This window comes from Gracilinanus agilis, chromosome 2, assembly GCF_016433145.1.
Source record: "Gracilinanus agilis isolate LMUSP501 chromosome 2, AgileGrace, whole genome shotgun sequence".
Lineage (NCBI taxonomy): Eukaryota > Metazoa > Chordata > Mammalia > Didelphimorphia > Didelphidae > Gracilinanus > Gracilinanus agilis.
Genome location: NC_058131.1, coordinates 680187814 through 680209970, shown reverse-complemented (window position 1 = coordinate 680209970; position 22157 = coordinate 680187814). Strand labels below are relative to the sequence as shown.

Here is a 22157-nt window from a genome sequence, read left to right as displayed (position 1 = left end):
CCCAGTTACCAACTTTCATTACATCCCTCAAACACTAGAGAAAAGTTAAGGCTGTTCTGCTTGGGTTAAGGTCCACCAAAATGTTCTAATGGCTACATGTAAAAAATCCCAAGTTATTGGCTGGGAATCGAACCTTTCCACTCCAAAACCTTGAAATAAAGAGGTGCTCCTGAAGGAAAATGAGAATTGCTCTTCTTGTTGCTCTGTCCAGGAAGAGGTATTTCAGATGTTTTGCTATACTTTGCAGAATTGGATTGGGTATTTTTTTTTAATATTATTTTTTTACCTTGAGATGCCTTATCTTGAAAAATAGCTCCCCTGTGGTGAAAAAACTTTTTTTCTGTTAGTTGAAATACGCTGGAATATGCTAGTCTTTGTACAGGTGACCTGTCCACAACTGGGAATCAGAGTTGGTTTTAAAAAAAAAAAAATTCTTTCAGCCCACAAGACCATAATTTTAAAACCAGAAGATGGTTTGTGGGAGGTTTCCCAGGACTTTGCAGTGGATTCCAGTAGTTTTCAGGTGATGCTGAGACATTGTTTGAAGGCTCGGGCAATATCAAAAAAGGATCTTTGGTCACTTTGTTTTAGTTAAGCTTTTCTTTCAAGTTTAGTAAATTGTAAAGTGCTGCCCCAATGTTAGTGTGGCTTTTCTGATCAGATTTCCTACAGCAGAAACTTGTCTGACAGTGCTTAAGGGAGTGCCAATAAAATGTAGTCCAGATTTTGTTGAATGTTTTAAAAATTCTTCACTTAAAAACTTGATAGTCGAATGCTCATAAAAAAGAATGGGCAGCATACTACATTTTATATCACACATGACTTTCTAGATTTATAAAAGTTGCTACAGATAATACACTTGTCCTGAACCACTTGTACACTGGCTTATCAGTTGATAAGCTCCTAAATATACTGCAGGTCTGCTTTAATTATTCTGAGAGAAATCGAGGTGTTGTAGGTTTTTAAAGGGGAAGAAAGCATTAGGAAATAAGGAAAGGTTTTTCATCTTGACTATTTAGAATTCATAAAATCCATCTTATAAAATAGATATGGTTCCTGGGTTTTTTTGTGGTTTTTTTTTGTTGTTGTTGTTGTTTGTTTGTTTTTCAATTAAATGTTTTGCTGTAATTCATATTGACAAGTCCAGTTTTTTTTGTTTTTATATTTTTAAGCAGCAATTTGTGTTATTAAGGAACATTGTGTTCTTGAAATTTATTTCAGAATATATCCTTTAATTTTGGAGACTGGTCCAAGGAAATGCAAACAACTCAGCTTTAAAAGTTACATGTTTAATTTAACTATGTATTCTCAAAAAGAAAATAAGCTGTACACAAGTAATTCGTGCTTTCATGTACAGTGTTCTTTTTCTATTCTACTTTGTAAGTGGAAATGTTAATTTTATCTGGCATTATAAATTAATTTAATTGTAGGACTGAGGCATAGCATTGGATATGGGACTCTCACCAAGAATGTTGGCACTGTCGAGAAATATTTTTGAACCTTGCTACAAGGCAATGGGATTAAATCCTAGGAAAAATGTTAAGGAAGGGAGGAGATACATATGCAGTGTGTGTGTGGGGAATGTAGATAAAAACTCTCAGAAAAGCTGGGTTTCAAGCAAGCTGAAAGAGCATGTCATTGTGACCTGTTTTAAGGATCCCTTGTTGACTCCTTCAGCCTTGCAAGCCATCAGAATCCCCAGCGCCTTTTCAGAGAAACTTCTGCTTGTTATTGAGCCATTCACCCCCACCCCTTCCACCATTTTGCTTTAGGGACATTGATTTCTTTTCCCCTTCCCCTCTCAACCAAAGTGTTACATTTAACATTTTTCTGCAGTAAGTTGTATCTCATTCAATTTCATATGTTCTACCCTGGGAAGATCTCTTCAAATTCAGACTCTAATCTGGTGTACTAGTTTTCTTCAGCATCCTGTCATCTGCAAATTTCACGAGGATTTCACTTATGTCTTTATATTCATCTCATTGTTAAAAATATTTAGTACAGAGTCATTCAGTGGTCACTCCCAGATTAATACCAAAACATTAAATTGCCACTCTTTGGGTCTAGCCATGGCAACTAGTTCTCAAATCCATTAATTGTACTTTTTCCAGTGCACATCTTTTTTTATCTTTTCCACATTAGTTCTAGAGGCTTTGTCACATGCTTTGCTAAAATCTCAGTAAGCTAGGGGGCAGCTGGGTAGCTCAGTGGATTGAGAGTCAGACCTAGAGACGGGAGGTCCTAGGTTCAGATCTGACCTCAGACACTTCCCAGCTGTGTGACCCTGGGCAGGTCACTTGACCCCCATTGCCCACCCTTACCACTCTTCCACCTAGAAGCCAATACACAGAAGTTAAGGGTTTAAAAAAAAAAAGCAAAAAACAAACAAACAAAAAATCTCAGTAAGCTATAAGCACATTCCTAATGACATGCCAGTTTATTAATCTTGTTTTATCTGAAATGACCTGTTGAAACTGAGCTAGCTCTGGATTGTTTGTACTTAGAGGTATCAAATTTTGCCAGTAATTGAAGAATAGTTAGTTCAGAAATCCAAATCTCATTCTTGGTAAAGAGCGAGTCACTTTTCATATCAATATTTTTGTGCTTCTAATTCATACATTTGTTTTTATAGGATTATTTTTAAGCCCTAGAATTAAAAAAAAATGCAAATTTCAAGAATTACTGGGACAAGACAAAACCAGTGGAAATGTGCATCGGCCATGGGTGGGGGGAATGCGGGGGGGGGGTGAAGAGGAAAGTAGGAGCATGAATCATGTAACCATGTTAAAAATGAATATTAATAAATGTTTAATTTAAAAAAAAAAGAATTACTGGGATCTTAGATCTGGAGAATTGCTGAGGCCTACATTAGGATAAAATTAAAATATCATTATGTACAGAATCTTAAGTAGCATTTGTAGACATATTCACTTCTCCTTATCCTGTAAGGCTCTTGTCATTCCTAATAAAACTATACAGGGAATAAATACACCCAGTGCTCAAACCCCTCTACAAAACACTTTCCTTTTCACATCCACATGGCCAGTTTGAGGAACCTTTCTTGACTCCTTCAGCCTTGCAAGCCATCAGAATTATTTTGTTAATAAAAAGGAAAGTAGTGCTCTTTAAATTTGCTGTGATACTAACACTGACCGATTGCTTTTGGCCAGGGTTTTGTTACTCATCATTATTGACTTTTTTGTTATTGTCATTAGCATTTGTATTCTGCTTTCTTTTCTTCTGTTATTTCATACAAGCTTTGCCATTTTCATTTTCTTCATTATGATGCTCCAGCCATCCCCTGATTGCTGAACACATATTTTTCTCCCAGTATTTCTATTATCAAAAATAAATTGCCAAGCATATTTCCTATGTACCTATAGAATAGGAGCAAAGAAGAGGATATATTGCCATCAGTAATCTCTCTTTAGGCCAAATGGTACAAACTAGTAATTTATCTTATGATTTCAAATTGTTTTCTAGAAGTTGAACCAATTTACAATTCTACTGGTGTCTTGTTTTCTTTCAGCATCCCTCCTTTGAATGAATTTTCACACTTTTTATATATGTATTAACTTGATGCGTATTAGGTTGTTTTATTTGTATTCCTCAGAGTATTGGATTGCTGATAGTTCAGCAATCCTTAGACTACTTGTCTTTTGAAGAGTGGCTCTTAACCCTATAAAGGTAAATGTCAGGTTTTTAAAGGATCTTTTCAGAGATATTGAATACAAGAATTTTTCCAAATCTGGATCCTTTGAGTCTTTTTGTAAAAGTTTGCCTTTGTGAACTTGAAATTCTATCTCATCTATTTATTCCAGCTTGAAGAGTTATCACTGTTCTGTCTACAGAATTCATGATCTTCTGGATTTCATTGTTCCTGATCTTATAAGATAGATGTTCTGTCTTCCTGTTGTAGATGTCTATAGCCAGTGGGCACATAGAATAACTTTTTTATTATTATTATTAGAAATCATTTCGTCTAACCTGTTCAGGTCATATTGGAAGTGGATTTTGAGGATAATTAACTTGCCCAAAGGGTCCCAGCTATTGAGTAGTGAAACTTAGTGGAGTTGGACCTCTGGTCTACTCTGTAACAAAATCAGATTTTATTTATGGGTTCAGTAAGTTGAATTTATTTGGTGTGGCCAAATGCCATTCTTGTTGTTATACCTTTACTGACCCATAAGTAACTTTAATAACTTTTCCAGCCTTTTAAAAAAATCATTATTAATTAAAATATCACAAAGAAACTTCTAGTATAGTTCCAGATGAGTTAAATGAAAGGTTTTACACCTCAGGAGCTCCGTAGACCCAGATTTTAGAGTGAGAATTGCCTCCTTTTAAAAAATGTAATAATGCCCTATGTTTTTATACCAGTTATTTCCCATTATGCTCTTACCTCCAATTAAACCCTAAAATAAAATCAACCAACATAGCAACTGGCTGAGGCTATTGGCAGCATTCTGTGGTAGTGTACAAGCAAACTCGACCTAAGTAAAAACCATTACAACGTCTTACATATTTTTAAATTTAATATTCAGTATGCCCTTTTGTTTTATACAGCTAGCCCTTGAGTTCAAAGATAATAACACCTTTCAGTATTTAATCATGAAAACATACTTAGCCCATTGACTATTCAGTGTACCTTTAAATGTTCTACATTTCTACATTGTACAAATCCAATCTTGATCATAGCCCTGGAATTTTTCAGTGATCCTCTAGGTCCATTTAATTCCCTAGACATTAAAGCATGTTTATTACCATTTCTTGGATTAATTTCTTCATTTTTAAGATTGTCTTAGATGTGTCTCTGTATGTGTCACCCAGGGTGGAAATGTATCAGTTGGTCATGGGCCCAATACCATTTTGATTTATACAGAAACTTTCACCTGCTCCATTTTTCTAACCTGAGCCAGGTTGCTCCTCTTTAGACAACTCTTGTACCTGAAGGCTTACACTAATGCTGAACTTAATGCAAATAACTCAACAAGCTTAGACCTACAGCAGCTTTGAGCTCCCAAGCTCAAGAGGCCTTTCAGCTATAAAATAGTAGTTTGAATTACTGGCATGTGCCACCCTGGTCTGCTCACATTGAAAGTTTAAGTGACTTGTCAGGATATGTCAAGAGATGAGATCAGTTCTGCAGCTGAACTTCCCTCCACTCTATAATGTGCTTCATTGCTGGGGGGAACAAATCAGATGGCTGGTGAAAAGTCATATAGTGTTATCTCTTCATGGATGTCCCATTTTTTTATTGTTTGCCACGTCATTTGTAATGTGACTCCCAGGAGTAAGTGCCTTGTCCAAGTTGCCTCTGGTAAAGATCAAGGGATCCACCAATCAGTCTACTAGCATTTATTTAAAGGACTCCTGTGTCACAGGCAAGCATCATCATGTCTATGTTCTTGAATATGTTTCAATGAGGGGTTTTGGTAAAGCCTTGAATGAAAAAGTTAATTCATAATCAAAATTACTATTTTTAAACCAATATTCACTATTCTGTCTTTGTCTTGCCCATGGCAAGCATTTTTTCTTTATAGCAATAACTGTTTAGCAGCTGGATTTTTTTTTTCCCTTAAACATCAGTCTCATTGTTCTTCAGACATTAAGATGCCTGTGGTCTGGTCCCCTTTTAGAGGAAAATGAACCCATATTCCCTTTCCAGCCCCACAGCTGACTTTATACCCTAGGAATTCCCTCTTTGCTTGGTGTATCCCTCATCCATGCTACCCTTTTTCCACACATTGGTGAGTGCCTCTCAGTTCTTCCATATTGGGGAAAGGGACCCTGAGAAATCAATTTCCATTCCTTTCATGGCTCTGCTGCTGACTGTCTGGATTTTGATACCTGTCCCCAAGCAGGATTTTTTACCACTGCTATTTGTCCCTTCTGCTTTTCTGCTCTCTCGTATGTAGTCATCCCCATTAGAATGGAATTTTCTCTTTTCCTTGTATTTGCTATCCCCAACATTCTACACTGTCTTGATACATAGTAAGAACTTAAATGATTTTTTTTCACATCAAAATTATTGATTGTCTCCAATAATTCTCACTATTACTTAAACCGGATAGAAAGTACGTTGTAATTACTATTATGTATCAAAAGGAGAGAAATGGGTTTCCAGAGAGATCCTATGGAACCAAGATTTCTTGTTGCAGTTGAACTGAATCCTCATTATTACGAATGGCTTCTCCCCTAATCACTCAGCTGAATGGTCTCATCAAATTTACCAGCCATCACCTTTCATATCTGATGGACTTTTAAGGCTTGTTTGATCCTAGCCTATCTCTTGCATTTGAACACTGGGTGCTAAACTTAAACAGAAATGAGGGCCACTAATATGTAATAGGTCACATTAACATGTTTTATTTTTATTTTATTAAATATTTCCCAGTTACATTTTAATCTGGTTCAGGTCTCACTGGGGACTCTGGTAACATGCATGTTTGTAGACGTGCCTTTCCTTTATAGGTTTTCATTGCATTGCTCTCTGGTAGATAACCTCTCCCCCTTCTCAATCTCCTTTGCTAGCTTATCATCCTTTTCATTCCACCATACTGTGGACATTCCCTAAAGATCTATCCTAGACTCTTTGCTCTTTTAACAATAGTTCTTTACCTGGAGGCCAGGGAATGTATTTTTATTCATCTTTAACTGAAATTTAGTATTTTCTTCAGTAATGAATGTTGAAAATTATGAGAATAGAGTCCATCAAACCTACCACAAACCCAGACAAAAGGATTCTGAATAAGAAGTGTCAAAATAACCTGCTCTGTACTCTTAAGCAATCTTATCACTTCCCAGAAGTTTAACTGTGCACATGACTCCCACAGTCTATGATGTATCCAGGTCTGGCCTCTTATGCTGTCTAACCTGGAGACATCCTTCAACGTGGCGAATACTAACCTCAGTGCCTTCCCTTCTTACCAACTTGTCCATTTCTGCTAAAGGCCCTCTTGCCCTGTGTGTCCAGTAGCTACTTGCTTTCTTTACTCTTTAAAGCCACCTCTAGCCTAGATCATTGCAGAAGCTTCTGGATTGATTCGCTTACCTCCATTTTCTGTGTATTCCTGTCCTCCTATCAACACTACTGTCCTGCCCAAGCAACTTTCCTTAAGGCCCATTTGACCATGATTCTTCTCTACCATCTCTACTGGCTTCCTTTGACCTCTAGGATAAAATGTGTAAATTTTTCTTTTGTTTTTAAAGCTTCCACTACTGACCCCAACCTATCTTTGTACTATTGTACTATTCATTGTAAACTTCTTCACTCTCTCTTCAGCACTCTGATTCAGACAAACTGGTTTTTGCACAGCTTCCCCTGCCTTTGCTGCTTTACCTCTGCCACCTTGAATCCTTCCTTTTAAGACTTTGTAAACATTTCCTGCTATTTGCTGCTTCTCCCACCCCACTGCCAACATCTGCCTCCCCAGCAAATTGATTGCACAACTACTCTGTTTATTTGCATTTATTCACTTTTTATTTATGCTATATATATTATGAACTTAATGTGACTCACCTCTTCTTTAGAAAGCAAGCTTCCTACACTGAACAGAGATTTTTTTCATTCTTGGTACTTTTCTCTCCTAGCACAGTATTTTGGGCACATAGCAGACACTTAGTAAATTCTTATTAATTTATCTGTTGGTTCTTCTATCTTTACTCTCCTCTCTCATCATTTAATGTAGATTATTTCCATGTTTCTTAGAATTCCTCATTAATTCTTGTAATGCAGTAATATTCCATTGTATTCATGAGCTAAAATTTCTTAAGCCATTCCTCAAATTCAATGGACATCCTTTTCTTGTTTGTTTTAATCCTTACTAGAATCATGTGTGTTGGTTCTAAGGCAAAAGAACAGTATGAGCCTGGCTATCGCTATCTACTGAGTCACCTAGTTGCCCCCATCAGCACCTATGTTTTTCACTACCACAAATAATCTTATAGTTCTTGCGATGCTATTTTTTAAATCATTCTTTCTAATTTGCTTGATTGTAAGGTAAAATTGCAGAGCTGTCTTAAATTGTGATTTGGATTGTTTTTCATATGTGAGTTGATGGGGTTTGCATTCCTTTCTTTTCATAACTTCACACCCTTAGTTAAGTGGTTTTTTTGTTTGTTTGTTTGTTTTTAAGTCGTGTCCCTATTTGCCGGGTTTCCTTGGCAAAGAACCCAGAGTGGTTTTCAATATCCTTCTCCAGCTCATTTTATAGATAAGGAAACAGAGGCAAGTAGTATTAAATGCCTTGCCCAAGGTTACAAATCTAATAGGTATCTGAGGCCAGATTTTTAATTCAGGAAGATGAGTCTTACCAGACCTGGTGCTCTATCCATGGCACCTACCTAGTTATTCTTTGACCATTATATATTAGGGAATTATTCTTGTTTTCTATTTTATTGTTTACAATCACTTTTTCCCCTTGTTTGATTAATAATATAATCTCCATCCAAATACCATTCTCCTAATTATTTTGCAATAGGATTTTTTTTTTCATTTGGAACTATACCTCTAAAGCAACCAAATTGCATATACTTAGACTCAGCAATATTACCACAAGGCCTATACCAAAAAGAGACCAAAGAAAAGGATGTTTATAGTAGTTTTTCAGGACCAGAATCAAAGGTGACCGCAACTGTGAGAAATTGCTGAACAAATTTTGGTGTGTGAATTTAACAGAATATTTTCTGCAGAGATAAATATTAGGTGTTTTCTCAAAAACTTGGGAAGACTTGTAATGAATATTGATAGAGTGAAATGAGCAGAACTATGAACACTGTTAATAGAGTAACACCAACATTGTAAAGACAAATTTGAAAGATAAAACTGATCAATGTACTACCCTGGGCCAATGATAAAACCCGTTACCCACTATTAGACTCAAGTCTCCCAATTTTAGATACTGCAAAATTTTTAATTTGTTTTGCTTCACTTTATTACAAAAGAGGTGGTTTTTTCTTTATCTGGGAGGAGAGGGGAATTTGTTTTGTTCTTTTTTGCCCAGAAAGAATGTCATTGAAGTGGAGTTTTTTTGGTAGTAGTTGTTTTAATGAACCGGCGGGGGGGGGGGGGGGCCAGAAGGAACCAGACAGCTTTGAAGGTAACATGTAGAATTTATTATGTTATACCTTGGGCGTAAGAGATTAAGAATTTCAGGTATAATCTCCCTTTCTTGTCTACTTTAGACATGGAATTTTTTCTTCTTAGCGCTAGTCTAAACTATTTTTTTCCCCAAAACTATTCTTCATTTTTCCCAAGAATTCTTATAGTGTAGGACATCTTTCTCTTACCCTTTACTTCTTTCCCCTAGTATTTTATACTTTGAAATATCAATATTCTCAGGCTTCTGGATAGAAATTTGGGTTCCATTTTTTTTTAAATCATCTATTTTGTTGGCTGTATTTGCTCCTTCAAAATTAAACAAAACATTCTAGAATGCAGCAGATGAAGACTGTCATTACCTTGGACATCGATGAGGGGAGGAAAGGGTACGAATGATCACTAATGACCCAAGTGGATTTTTTTTTAAAGAAGCAAATCTCAAAGCAAAAGCAAGTTTTAAGATTGCTCATTTGAAGATGTTTCAAAATCCTTTGAACCTACTTCTCCAGATGCTTTTTAACTTGGTATAGTTTTTTTTTGTTTTGTTTTGTTTGGGGATAACCTGCTTTTCACACTTTTACTGATTTCTGTCTAACCTCCCCATAGAATCCTCCCTTGGTTGATTTTTTTTTTCTTTGATATCCACCTGCCTTTTAACTTCTTAATTGCTTATCTTCAGTACCTTAAATCTTAACCTTGTATTTAAATTTCTCTATGTTTTGATCTTCAGCTCCTAAATTGCCAAAAAGAGGTTTTAGTAAGAATTTCATTTACAAATGATGTTAGCTGAGAGTTCTTTTTAGTTCTGTGTCTACTGTACTTACTTGAATTTTATGTCAATTTTCATATAGTCTTTTTTGATATAGTTTTGGAAAAGGTGTGGAAAAGAAGAAATTTCTCATGGGCCCCATACTAATACATGCAGAGTGCATTAATATGAAGATAAATGGTTTATTTTGGGTCTTGTCTCAGTCCAAGAATTTGATACTTTTTTCACTCTAAGTAATATTCCATTTTCGTGCCCTTGGTCTAATTTTGCATTGTTGGGAGGAGTTACTGATGCAAACTTTTTCTTGAGGCCTGCTGAATATTGTTAAATCTTACATAAAAGCCATTATCTTTCTGTCTGGGAGAATTTTCAGGCCTTTGTAATTCCTAGGTTGGATGTGTATAGAATGTCTGTTGCAATAAATAGTTGTTAACTGGTGACCAAAATCTATAGTGCCCTCAAAAGTCAGTACTTGGCTGAACTATTGTAAATACTGTCTGTACCTGCCTGAAAAAATCTGAAGGGGGTCAGGGGAGATCCACTCACCTATACAAGGCTAAAGGAGAATTAAAAGTAATAACTGAGTCCAATTACAGAACAAAATCTAACCTTGAGGAAGATGTAATTTGTTATCTGAAAATTCCACAGTCACTTCCTTGTTTTTAGTTTGATACTTTATTTTTCCACTGCTATACAGAAATATCTCTAATGTACTGATCAAATTTTATTATGCAATATTTCTATTTACCACTTTTGAGTTTACCAATAATACCATTTACCACTTTTGAGTTTCTCTCTTTTAACAACAATAAGGTGTTTGTGTTAAGTAAAAGCAAACACTAGACAGCAGTCTGGTCATAGCGATTTCATGGGTGTGTGCATGCATGCGGCCATATAATGAAAACTAAGTAAGTCTCAACAGTGGTGCCAAAAATGTTTAACCACTAAGCCTTTTCAGAATTTTTTGTTTCCAAGCCCTATCCCTAATACTCTTTAAATCAAAAATTGGAAAATAAGGTTTAGTTTGTGATAAGCAATAATTTGCTAATAGCTATCCTATTGATTAGGACTTAAATAATACCATAATATGTGAAGATAGCACCTGTGTGAAGGCCTTTAGTACTCTGAGATTGCTAAGACAGCCAAATTGGGGGAGATGATAGAGTAGAATTTGGGCCCCAAGGAATGTTATCTGAAGAAATACAATAGGCCTCGTCCTTTAGTTTTCTATAATGGTATAAGTAGATGTGAAGATTTTGGTTTGGTTTTATACCTTTACTAATTTACATTTGATTAAATATCTAACGCTTTAAGAATGAATATCCTTGGTCCTTACATTTTAAAGTCCTTACACAGGTGAAGGGACCTTGTAGGATCATAAGTGTTTAGGGCTGGAAGGGGCCTTAAACGTCATCAAGTCTAATTTTTACAGATGAGATACAAATAAGGATAAAATGATTGGTCTAGGACAGTGATGGGCAAACTACAGCCCATGGGCCAGATACTTCTGATTCCGCCCCTGAAATGTTCTATCTGGCTGTGGGACATTATTCCTAATCTGACAGATACAATGAGTAGGATATGATACAATGAAACTTCGAAAGAGCTGCCTTAGAAACAGACTGACAGATGAGCATTTCCTTTCCTTTGGCTCCTCTTTAAAAAGTGCCCATCACTGGTCTAGGGTTATGTTAGATAATAAGTTGCAGATCTGGGATTTAAACGTGTCTTTCTGATTCCAAATTCGTTGTTGTTGTTGTTTATCTTTTAAATCATACATTTGATATTTCATTATGCCATATCGGGGGATATATTCTGAAACATACCATGAAATGGCTGAAACCACAGCTACAAATGAACATCTGATAACCTCATATATAACACGATTTTTTTCTTTTTCTAATAACATTTTCTGGTACATTCAGATATACATAACTTTAATTGATAAATATAGTAAGACATTATCAACATTAAATATAGTAACAATAAAGTACATTGCACATTATATAGCATTATGCCCTCTTTCCTCACTCTTGCCCCTCAGCTCTGCCATCAACGACAACAACAATAACCACACACTCAATCCTTCCCTCCCAAGTAAAGGCAACAGAAATGACCAGGTGGCCCTCCAGGGCCTGTGTAGAAAGCTGAGCCCCTGCCTGTTTGCCATCTATCCATGCTCCATCCCAGCAGTTGACTACCACAGATAAGGGAAGACACCTGCATATGAGTTAGTGTGAGGCAAATGACGTTTCAGTCCTAAAGAGTCATATAATGGGTATGTAATGGTTAGTAGACATCAGACGTGGCTATTACTTGCCATTCCTCTACTCCTTAAATATGTACCATGGTTCTTGTCTGTGCCATTCTATAAATTCTCCCTAGATCATCTAACACTTGGCGATCTTTGTCTTTTTTAACATTTTGGGAGTACTTGTGTAGTATCTGGAGCTTTCTATTTTCTCAGTCTCAATACTTAACCACCCTCCTTTTCCCTTCAGATATGTCTTTCTTGATATTACTTTATCCATGTAAGTTGTCATTGTTGACATAAAATATCCTACTCACTTAGACCCAATCGATATCTAGGATTATGAATGCAAATGAAATGTGATTCTGTAAAGCACATAGCCAGTGCTTAGCACATAATAGGCCCTCTATAAATATAATTTGAAATCACTAGTTTTCAAGATCTTTGCTGCAGATAGAATCTTTTTAAAATTCAATGTCCTTCTAGGCTTCCTACCCCGCTAATATAACATATTCAGAAATTGATGAATAACTTCCAATACATTTTAAGAAAATATTTAAACATCACAGTTCATTTATTTACTACATAAAATCTGAAGAACATTAATCATGGGTATCCTTGAAATAAACATGTACTATTTTCTATACAAGTATGTCTAAAATCACTGAATTCCACTTTTTCAGAATCACATGTGTATTAGTATAAATTTTAATTTAGTAATTTGGGTCAACCTATTCAGAGAATATCATAATTAATTTAACAAATTTGCTTTTTGTCAATAGAATCCTATAGAGGCTACCATTCTTTATTGTCCTTATAGGTTTATTAAATAAAATTAATGACCTATTACTTCTGAAGACCTATATTCCAGAAAATCTGCATGTTTTGTTCCAGGCATGTCAACCTTTGCTCTGGACATTCTTTACCAGGGTGATATTTTGGGTTTGTTATATTTTTTTGTATGCTCTTCTCTGGATGTGATCTAAGGTTTGGGGAAATTCTCACTGGGTGATATATTGTCTGGCTTTCATCCCTTCTGTTTGAATAATGCAGGTACTTTGATGGAAACCTGGAGAAGCTCTTTGCTGAGTGTCATGTAATTAATCCAAGTAAAAAGTCTCGAACACGCCAGATGAACACACGGTCGTCAGCCCAGGACATGCCTTGTCAGATCTGCTACTTGAACTACCCTAATTCAGTGAGTATTTGCTTAGTTGTGTCGGAGGTGGGCACTGGCCCAGGGTGGACCTGGGCAGATCTTGGCTCAGGAAAGCTAAGCAAAGTGGTGCTTGTACAGGCACTGGGTCTAAGAGCAAGAGTAAGCCATAAAGCACAGATTAGATTAACATGACCCCTGGTGAGCAAACCTTTCCTCCAAGTTTGCTCTTAATGTCAAGAAGAAGGAACTCCATGATTCCTTCCCCAGGAACTAAACAGCCTGAATAACTTAATACTTCTTAAATACATGAAAAATCCCTTTACTATCAGGTTGTTGAGGAAATTGCTGGTTCATCATCTGAAAAGATTTTCCTAATTATAGAAATCATTGTAATATAGAACTACATGTTAACTGAAACAGTCCTTAAAGATAAAAGAATACCATAATGGAAAAGGAAGGTTTAGGAACATTGGTTTTTACTTAAAGTACAATAATTGCTTTCTTGCCAATCTTCAGATAAGTGGAAGTTTAAAATCTTAAAACACATTCTTTTGATGGTCAGGTTAGATGTGGTGCAGAGAGTAATTTAGAGCTGAAAAACTTGAGTTCAAATGTTACCCCTGCTTTCCTATGATAGTCTTGGACCAGTTATATAACTTCTCCGTACTTGAGTTTCCTATGTTTAAAATGAGATAGTTGGACTAGATCCCCTCCAATTACTCTTGTAGCTCTAAAACTGTGGTCTTATTTGATTGGTAATGACTTACTGCTTCAAAATAAATTTGGCATATATAATCCTTTATTCCTATGATTCCACCCCCCCTCCCATTCCCCAAACCACAATTTCTTCTTTTAGGATTTCTCATTCACATACACATTTTTGCTAAGAATAGTTTTCATAGTCTTCTATTTTAAAGTAAGTTAAGGGGCAGCTGGGTAGCTCAGTGGAGTGAGAGTCAGGCCTAGAGACAGGAGGTCCTAGGTTCAAACCCGGCCTCAGCCACTTCCCAGCTGTGTGACCCTGGGCAAGTCACTTGACCCCCATTGCCCACCCTTACCAATCTTCCACCTATGAGACAATACACCGAAGTACAAGGGTTTAAAAAATAATAAAATAAAGTAAGTTAAGATGATACTTTTTCCATTAATAAAAAGTCTGAATCCTTAAAATACTGAAACATGCAGAAGACTTCTGCCTACACTCTTTTCATAGATGTAAAATTCCTTTGATTGTACACATTTATGAAGTATGTTCATTGAGTTCGTTATATATAAAGAAATTTACTTGACATTGTGTCCTTATTGTTTTGCCCAGTACAATTGGTTTATATTTTATTTCCATAACTCATAAAATTTCTGCAGTTCTTAACTGATATAAAAACTGGCATCATTAGGTAAGAAATGGATAGACCAGATATTTTAAGATTTTAAAGCTAATCAAAGCAGTGCTCTTTAAAAATCACTTCAGTGGGGGGCAGCTGGGTAGCTCAGTGGATTGAGAGCCAGTCATAGAGATGAGAGTGTGACCTCAGACACTTCTAACTGGGTGACCCTGGGCAAGTCACTTAACACCATTGCCTACCCTTATCTCTCTCTTCTGCCTTGGAACTGTTACACAGTATTGATTCTAAGATGGAAAGTAATGGGGCTTTTTGGTTTCGGTTTTTTAACACAGCTTTAGAATTATATTGAAAACCCATCATGGCATACTTACCAAGGGAATTTATTGTAGTCAGTAGGCTTATTAATTTTCACTTTTCTCATAAGTATGACTTAGGGAAATCTCTCAGTATGTCTGTAAGTTAGTCATTTTGTTCAGCACATACAACAACTCTGAGGGTACCATCTCACACATCTATCAGATTGGCCAATATGACAGTAAAGGAAAATGACAAATGCTGGAGAGGATGTGACAAAATTGGAACAGTGATACATTGCTGGTAGAGTTGTGATCTGATCCAATCGTTCTGGAGGGCAATTTGGAACCATGCCCAAAGAGCTATAAAATGCCTACCCTTTGGTTCAGTAGTACCATGCTAGGTCTATATCCCAAAGAGATTTTTTCTTTAATGGGGAAGGACTCGCTTATACAAAAATATTTATAGCTACACTTTTTGTAGTGGCAAAGAATTGTAAACTAAAGGGATGTCCCTCAATTGGGGAATGGCTAAACAAATTGTGGTATATGGTGGTGATATTGTGCTATAAGGAATGATGAACAGGATGATTTCAGAAAGAACTGGAAGGAACTACACAAACCGAGGCAAAGTAAAATAAGCAGAACCAGAAAAACATTGTACACAGTAACAGCAATATTGTGGGATGATTAAATGTGATAGATTTAGCTACTCTCTCAGCAATACAATGAATGATCCAGAACAATTCTGAGGCACTTGTGAAAAAGAATACTTTCCACCTCCAGAAAAAGAACTGTTGGGGTAGGAACGTAGATGAAAGCATAATGATTTTTCACTTTTGAGTATACATTTAGGGGTTTTGGTTTTATAAGATTATTAACTTATAAAGATGAATAACACGGAAATATGTTTTGCATGATAATACATGTTTGTTTAACCTAGATTGAATTACTTGCCAGCTCTAGGAGGGTGGGAGGTCATTTTGGATCATATAACTTTGGAAAACTTATGTGAAAATCCATTAATTTGCTGTAATTGATAAATAAATAAAAATATCCCATCCAGTATGGTACTGGAAATAAGAGGAGGACCTTGCCTTGTTTAATCCTTGCCTTATCTGCAGTGCAGTCCAGGAGTAGTGTTGAAGTCAATTCCTTAAGTTCATTGAAGTATTAATTCTAGAGGAGTGCGATCCAGAGTGTTGTTATGTAGAGATGGCAGCATGGAATCCCTGCGAAATACTTCCATCTCTACATAACAGTGTATATACTGATTTCTCCCAGTGGAGCCACTTTCTAGTTATAGGCATATTATCTGTATTGGAAAATCAACTCTATTTTATATTGTTTTTTAATTCATACCTTAGGTATTCTTTAAAAATTATTAAGACATCTAGCTTATTCTAACCCAATTAAGCAATTAATAGCCTTCTACTATGAACTTAAAACTTTTTTTTTTTAAACTGGCTAATAATTTGGGAAATCCCTGCCAAGTCCCTGGTAAACTTTTAATTGAAAAAGAATGTTTATATATGTTTCATCTCATTTTAAACTGGCATATTCTAAAAGCATTTTTTTAAAAAATCTTAACTAAGCAAGGATATCCATATCATAGAGACCCCATTAAACAGTGTTTCTGCAGGAAACATGGCTTTGTTTTTCAGAAATAGTCAGTTTCTATAAAAACCATCCTAAAAGCTTTCTTCCCATGAAACAATGATCACTTTTCATTATTATTTTCTTCCAAGAGTCTTAGGCAAGGAGCTGCATATGAAACCTTTTTAAGATTTTGGGGTTTTGTCTTAACAGCCCTTTCCTACTTATTTTGCTTTGTGAGAACTTATGTGCTTCCTTATTTGAGATTTGCCTAGTTAGTGACAGAAGTGAAGAGCTAACCTAGGGACATAATAAAGGGGGCGGGCGGGGGCGCAGCATGTTGTGGAAGCCTTCCAATCAAGGTGTTAAACCTGAGGTCAAACCATACAAGCCCCAGCTGGAGAAGTGATGGAGGCAAAAAAGAACAAAGGGAAAAGACAAGCTTCAGAGGAAAATGCAGAAATGGAGGCTCTAAAGGACAAATATAAGGACAACCTGTTACTCCTTTCAGAATAGAAAGATAACACAGGTCAGTCGATATACATTTATTAAGTGCTTACTGTGTGCTGAGCATTCACCACTATACAATGAAAAACTCCGGTGACCCCTAGGTATTATTGGTCTCTGTCCATGTTCTCTTTGTCATCAGAAGCATCATTGTAAGGGATGCAGTGTGACATAATGGATAGAGAGCTGGGTTTTTTTGAGTCAGGAAGACCTGGGCTGAAATCTTGCCTTTGTCACCTGCTAGTTGTGACCCAGGACAAATCACTTAATCTCATGGTACCCCAGGGAGCTCTCAAAGATTATATATTGCAAAAAAGGTGCCAATCAGCCTTGAAGATCCTCACTGGGAACTTTCTGCACCAGTGAAATCCCAAATCCTATTCTCCTCTCCCATCCCCCTACAGAAAAGGGGTTGGGGGAATCATACTTTAAATATTGGTCAACGATATATTCTTTTAATGAAATATTTCTGCCAAGAACATGCTTAGCCCACAGAGGAAAACATATATGATCACAATTTTGTAAACTGTTATCCATAATTCTGTTTACTAGCAACATCTTAGGTAACACTTAACCCTTGGAGCTTCATGCTGGAATAAAACAAAATTGTTTGTTTGGTGGATCAATTATAATGTGAAAAGCCTTAAAAATTATAGATTATAAGGGGATGATTTGATCTCATAGTTACTCCTGTGAAACAATTAAAAAATTTTGGTTTTGTGATTATTCATTAGGTGGAAAGTGTTCTCTTGTCCTCAGAGCGATTCTAAAAGTAAGCTGGAGCTAGGAACCCCTCTATCACTGGAAGGAGTCAGGACTAAATGCTCTGATGTATACTGATATGACTTTTATTTTTTTAAGTCTTCCTCACTCTCTATTTCCTATCTAATGTTATAAATTAATTTTTCCAGATAACCCGTATTTCATTTTTGTCTGTAAACCATAACTTTTTTTTAAACCCTTACCTTCCATCTTAGAATTCATACTTATATATTGGTTCTAAGGCAGAAGAGTGAGTGGTAAGGGCCAGGCAATGGGGGTTAAGTGACTTGCCCAGGGTCACACAGCTGGGAAGTGTCTGAGGTCAGATTTGAACCCAGGACCTCTCATCTCTATGTCTGACTCTCAATCCATCGAGCTACCCAGCTGCCCCCCTAAACCATAACTCTTTGCTGTTGTCCTCAGACAATAATTCTTTGATATCATAAGACAAGCCAACATCAATATCAGCACTCACCATTTCATTGAGTCCCTTTTTTTGTTGTTGTTTGTTTCTGACTATCAAAAGATGAAAAACTTTCCCTAGAACAGAAGACAGCAAAAGGGACAAAATAATTCCTTTCATAATACGTACTATGCTATTTCTCTCACAAGATGATTATAAGGAACAGCACTCTTTGAAAACCTTGATGTGCTTGCCTAATTGTGAGCTATTGTTGTAGAGATATATTATTCATTTATGAAAGAAAAACAAAGATCGTCTGGTATTTTCCCTAAATAAACATTTAAAAGATCAATTGAATTGACATTTTACCTATATGGGAAAAAACACTCAACAAGCAAACCTTTCCTGATCCTACTACATAATGTTGAAGTAGTATTACATTATTGCTGTTTTCTTCAGTTATTGTTCATTTACCATGCTACTTGGTGACTTGTGGTCAAATATTTAATTAGGTGCCAATTAGAGATTGATAATTTTTTTTCATGTAACATATCTTTGACCTAAAGGTTTTTAGATTTTGCTTTTGGATTTTACTTTTAATAAAATTAGATAGTCTTTTAAAATCCCTACGTTTAGGCTAAAAGGAATGCTAACCTTTTATTAATTTCAAACATATATGAAACTCAAATGAATTGTTGGGACAAATAGAATGAGTTTGCCTTTCTAGGGTCTTCCCCTCCTCACTGGAGGTTTTTCATGGGCGTGGTCCTTTAATTCTGCATTGGGGTCATGCAGACCCTATAAGGAGCATATGATGTAATTTAATAACACTGCCTTATCTCAAGGTCATTCTTCCTGTGACTCTTCAAAAGAGTCAATGCTAAACCCCATCTTTTATTTTTGCTGCAGTATTTCACTGGCCTTGAATGTGGACATAAATTCTGTATGCAGTGCTGGAGCGAATATTTAACTACCAAAATAATGGAAGAAGGCATGGGACAGGTAAAGAAGCTGGTTCATATCTTGAAACTTAATAGTTAATTGACTGATTTTCCCAGGTTGCAATATCTGAGGTATAAACAAATTCCCTGAAGGAGTGGCTTTAAATACACTAATAAATAATTTGAGAAGGGCTTTTTTTCTTTGATATAGTTTTGTGTATTTCCTGCCTTTTATTTTCCATGGGATCCCCACAATTCTAGTTTGTTCAGTAAATTAACCTTTTGCCTTTTCCTTCCTGTCCCTTACCCCCCACGAAGCAATATTTAGACATTAAGTTTTTTTGCTTGCTACTGGTATTAATATTCTTAATAGGGTTTGGACATGCCAAATAATACAGACAATACAGATAATACAGACAAATGGAAATATTGGTCTGTTTTCTTTTATGATCCACATTGTCAATTAGAAGGATCCAAAAGCTATAGATAGAAAGGTGAATTTGAATGTATATGATTCACTCTTTTTCAGACTATCTCATGTCCTGCTCATGGTTGTGATATCTTAGTGGACGACAGCACAGTTATGTAAGTACTTCAGGTGAACAGATGCCTATATATAGTTCTTCTTTGTTTGGACACCAGACTAAATTTAAATTGTCTTTCACAGAGCATTGTGTAGTTGCTGAATTTTAAATGTAAAAATATTAACACTTTCTTAATTCCTTTCTAGTGGTGTGGGCCAGACATTGCATTTACTACTTGAAGCACTTCTTGTAGTAAAATACCCAGTCAGTATTCAGGCAAACTATGGAATGTGATAAGCACCTTTTTATTACCCATGCTAATGGAGAGAGGGAAAACATTGGGTATGTGGATTTCACAAATATCATTTTAGCTGTTAGTTTCAATTCTTTTCTTCCCCAAATCTGTAGAACAGATTAACAAATTTATTCTCAAGATTTCCCACTTTTCTTCCTCATCCTAATAGCAGTTAAGATCTGCATCTTTACAAACACATAGGACATGTATAATTCCTAGCTAAGGAGGTATCACATCAGTAAAATACCCATTTGTGAATGGTCATCTGTTCTCTGAATAATGAGGGACTCAATTCCTGTGCAGGTATGTTTATTACATTTTTTGACAACTTTAAAGAAAATTCTTTTATGTTGTCACATCTCTGAAATTCCTTCATATTCATCCTAGATCATAAAATAGATGTAGAACATTAAGGCGAATCAGAGATCATTGATTTCAGCATAAACCACCAAATTAAAGTAAGCTGGCTTGACTGACCCCACATCAAGTGAGAAGAGCTGGGATTTGAACCCAGTTCCTTTCTACTCTACCATGAGGAAGAGCTATTCAGCACAAGCCTTGATTTCTTGTCCATGGGATAGCCTTTAAGATAACTTCAATTCTGCACATACTAAGCATCAACTGGGTATAAAATAGTTGCCACCCATTTCTGCCTGCCCCAATAGCACTTAACTAGTTCTTATCTTGTTCACCTTTTTCCTTTTACAAATGGGTAAACTGAGCCCTGGAAAGTTTTAAAGTAACTGGTCCCTGAGCATAGGTCTACTAATCCTATGTCCAGTATATAATCTTTCCATTTTGCCATCCTCTACTTCCCAGAAAGAATTTGGTACTTCTCATACCCCTGACTAATTATAAGAAGTGTTCAGAGCTTGAAAGTATTACCTGTTTCAACCTCCTCACTTCACATTTAAGGGAACCATCAGAAAACAATGAAGTGACTTGTTTTAGGGAATCATAACTAGTTAATAGGAAAGCCTAACCAGAACCTAGGTCAACTATCAAAGAGCCTTAATGTCAAATTATTTTGAATGTTTTTAAGAAAAATTTTCTTAAATTTAGAGGAATTAAACTTGTTTTAAGCAAATACATTAGTACTTATGTTATTTGTAAAGCTTATAAATTATGTACGATTCACATTTTTTTCTCTACTTTTTATATATACAAAGTTCAGGCTTTCTATTTTCTAACATCAGTTATATTCTTGGTAATCATTCCTGAAGGAATATTAAGAATTATAAAAATGTCCTTTTCTACAAGTCTTTGTATATAGGCATATTTGAGGAGGAAATGAGATTTGTAAGAGAGAAGTCCTTCCCTGCTGTTATTGTTGCTTACAATAAATGCTTTGATCTTTTTTTGTTGTTGTTATTGTTGTTCATAAGGAAGGGAGTTTGAGTCATTTTCCAAAGGTAACCAAACTGATCTTTAGTGACTCAGCTCTGTTTTTCCTTTTTTTTTTTTTTTTTTTTTTTTCTCCTTTTACTGCTGACCTGGCTTAGAGCATGGACTTAGTGGCTATCTACCTATTAATGAATGAGAAGGGACATAAAATGATGACAAAAGAATTTCCTTTTTCTTTTCTTTTTTTTTTGCATTGGAAAGATGTTTAGGAAGAATTTTGAAATAATAGCTTAGTTTAGAGATAAGAATTTTATTTATTCAGACTAAAAGTAGCTATAAATATCTCCCATGTTTATATAATAGGACACTGGTGAATTCAGAGTCATAGTAAAAAAAACCACCAACATACCTTAGTTCTGAAGAGAAGGCTGACCATTGGTCAGAATTTCAGAGAACCCTCTTCAAAGTGTTATCTTCCACTCCAGTTGAATCAAGTTGTAGGAAAAGTGGGGTGAAGAAGGCATCATTTTTTTAGTTTGAAGGAGAATTAGGGACTTGGTAAATTTTTAACCTACACAGTGAGTCAGTATTCTGAATAACAAACATAGCATGCTGAGTCCTCAACTGTCACAGCTCTCATAAGACATCTGCAGTCATTTCTTGATGGTCACAGACCCCCAAATCTTCTATCTTAAACCCTTTCTGTCCAAATAACAGAGATAAAATGTTGCATCCTGACATGCAAGAAGTTAGGATCTGTGGGTTTGGTGCGAAGGAAAGGGGATGGATTAGGGTGAAAGAAAAACATCAACCTGTCACTATTAGAATCATTCTCCTTTCCAACCACTATTGACCTGATCCTTTAGT

The 22157-nt window shown here is 35.9% G+C and overlaps 1 protein-coding gene across 1 annotated transcript in view; it reads left to right on the top strand.

Moving 5' to 3' along the window:
- ARIH1 (ariadne RBR E3 ubiquitin protein ligase 1) overlaps positions 1-22157 on the top strand; it is an 83302-nt gene that overhangs the window by 41112 nt on the left and 20033 nt on the right. Inside the window, exons 3-5 of the mRNA XM_044659129.1 lie at positions 13177-13321; positions 19096-19188; positions 19657-19712. Of these exons, the coding sequence (XP_044515064.1) occupies positions 13177-13321; positions 19096-19188; positions 19657-19712 (294 nt within the window). The remainder of the gene's footprint in view (positions 1-13176; positions 13322-19095; positions 19189-19656; positions 19713-22157) is intronic.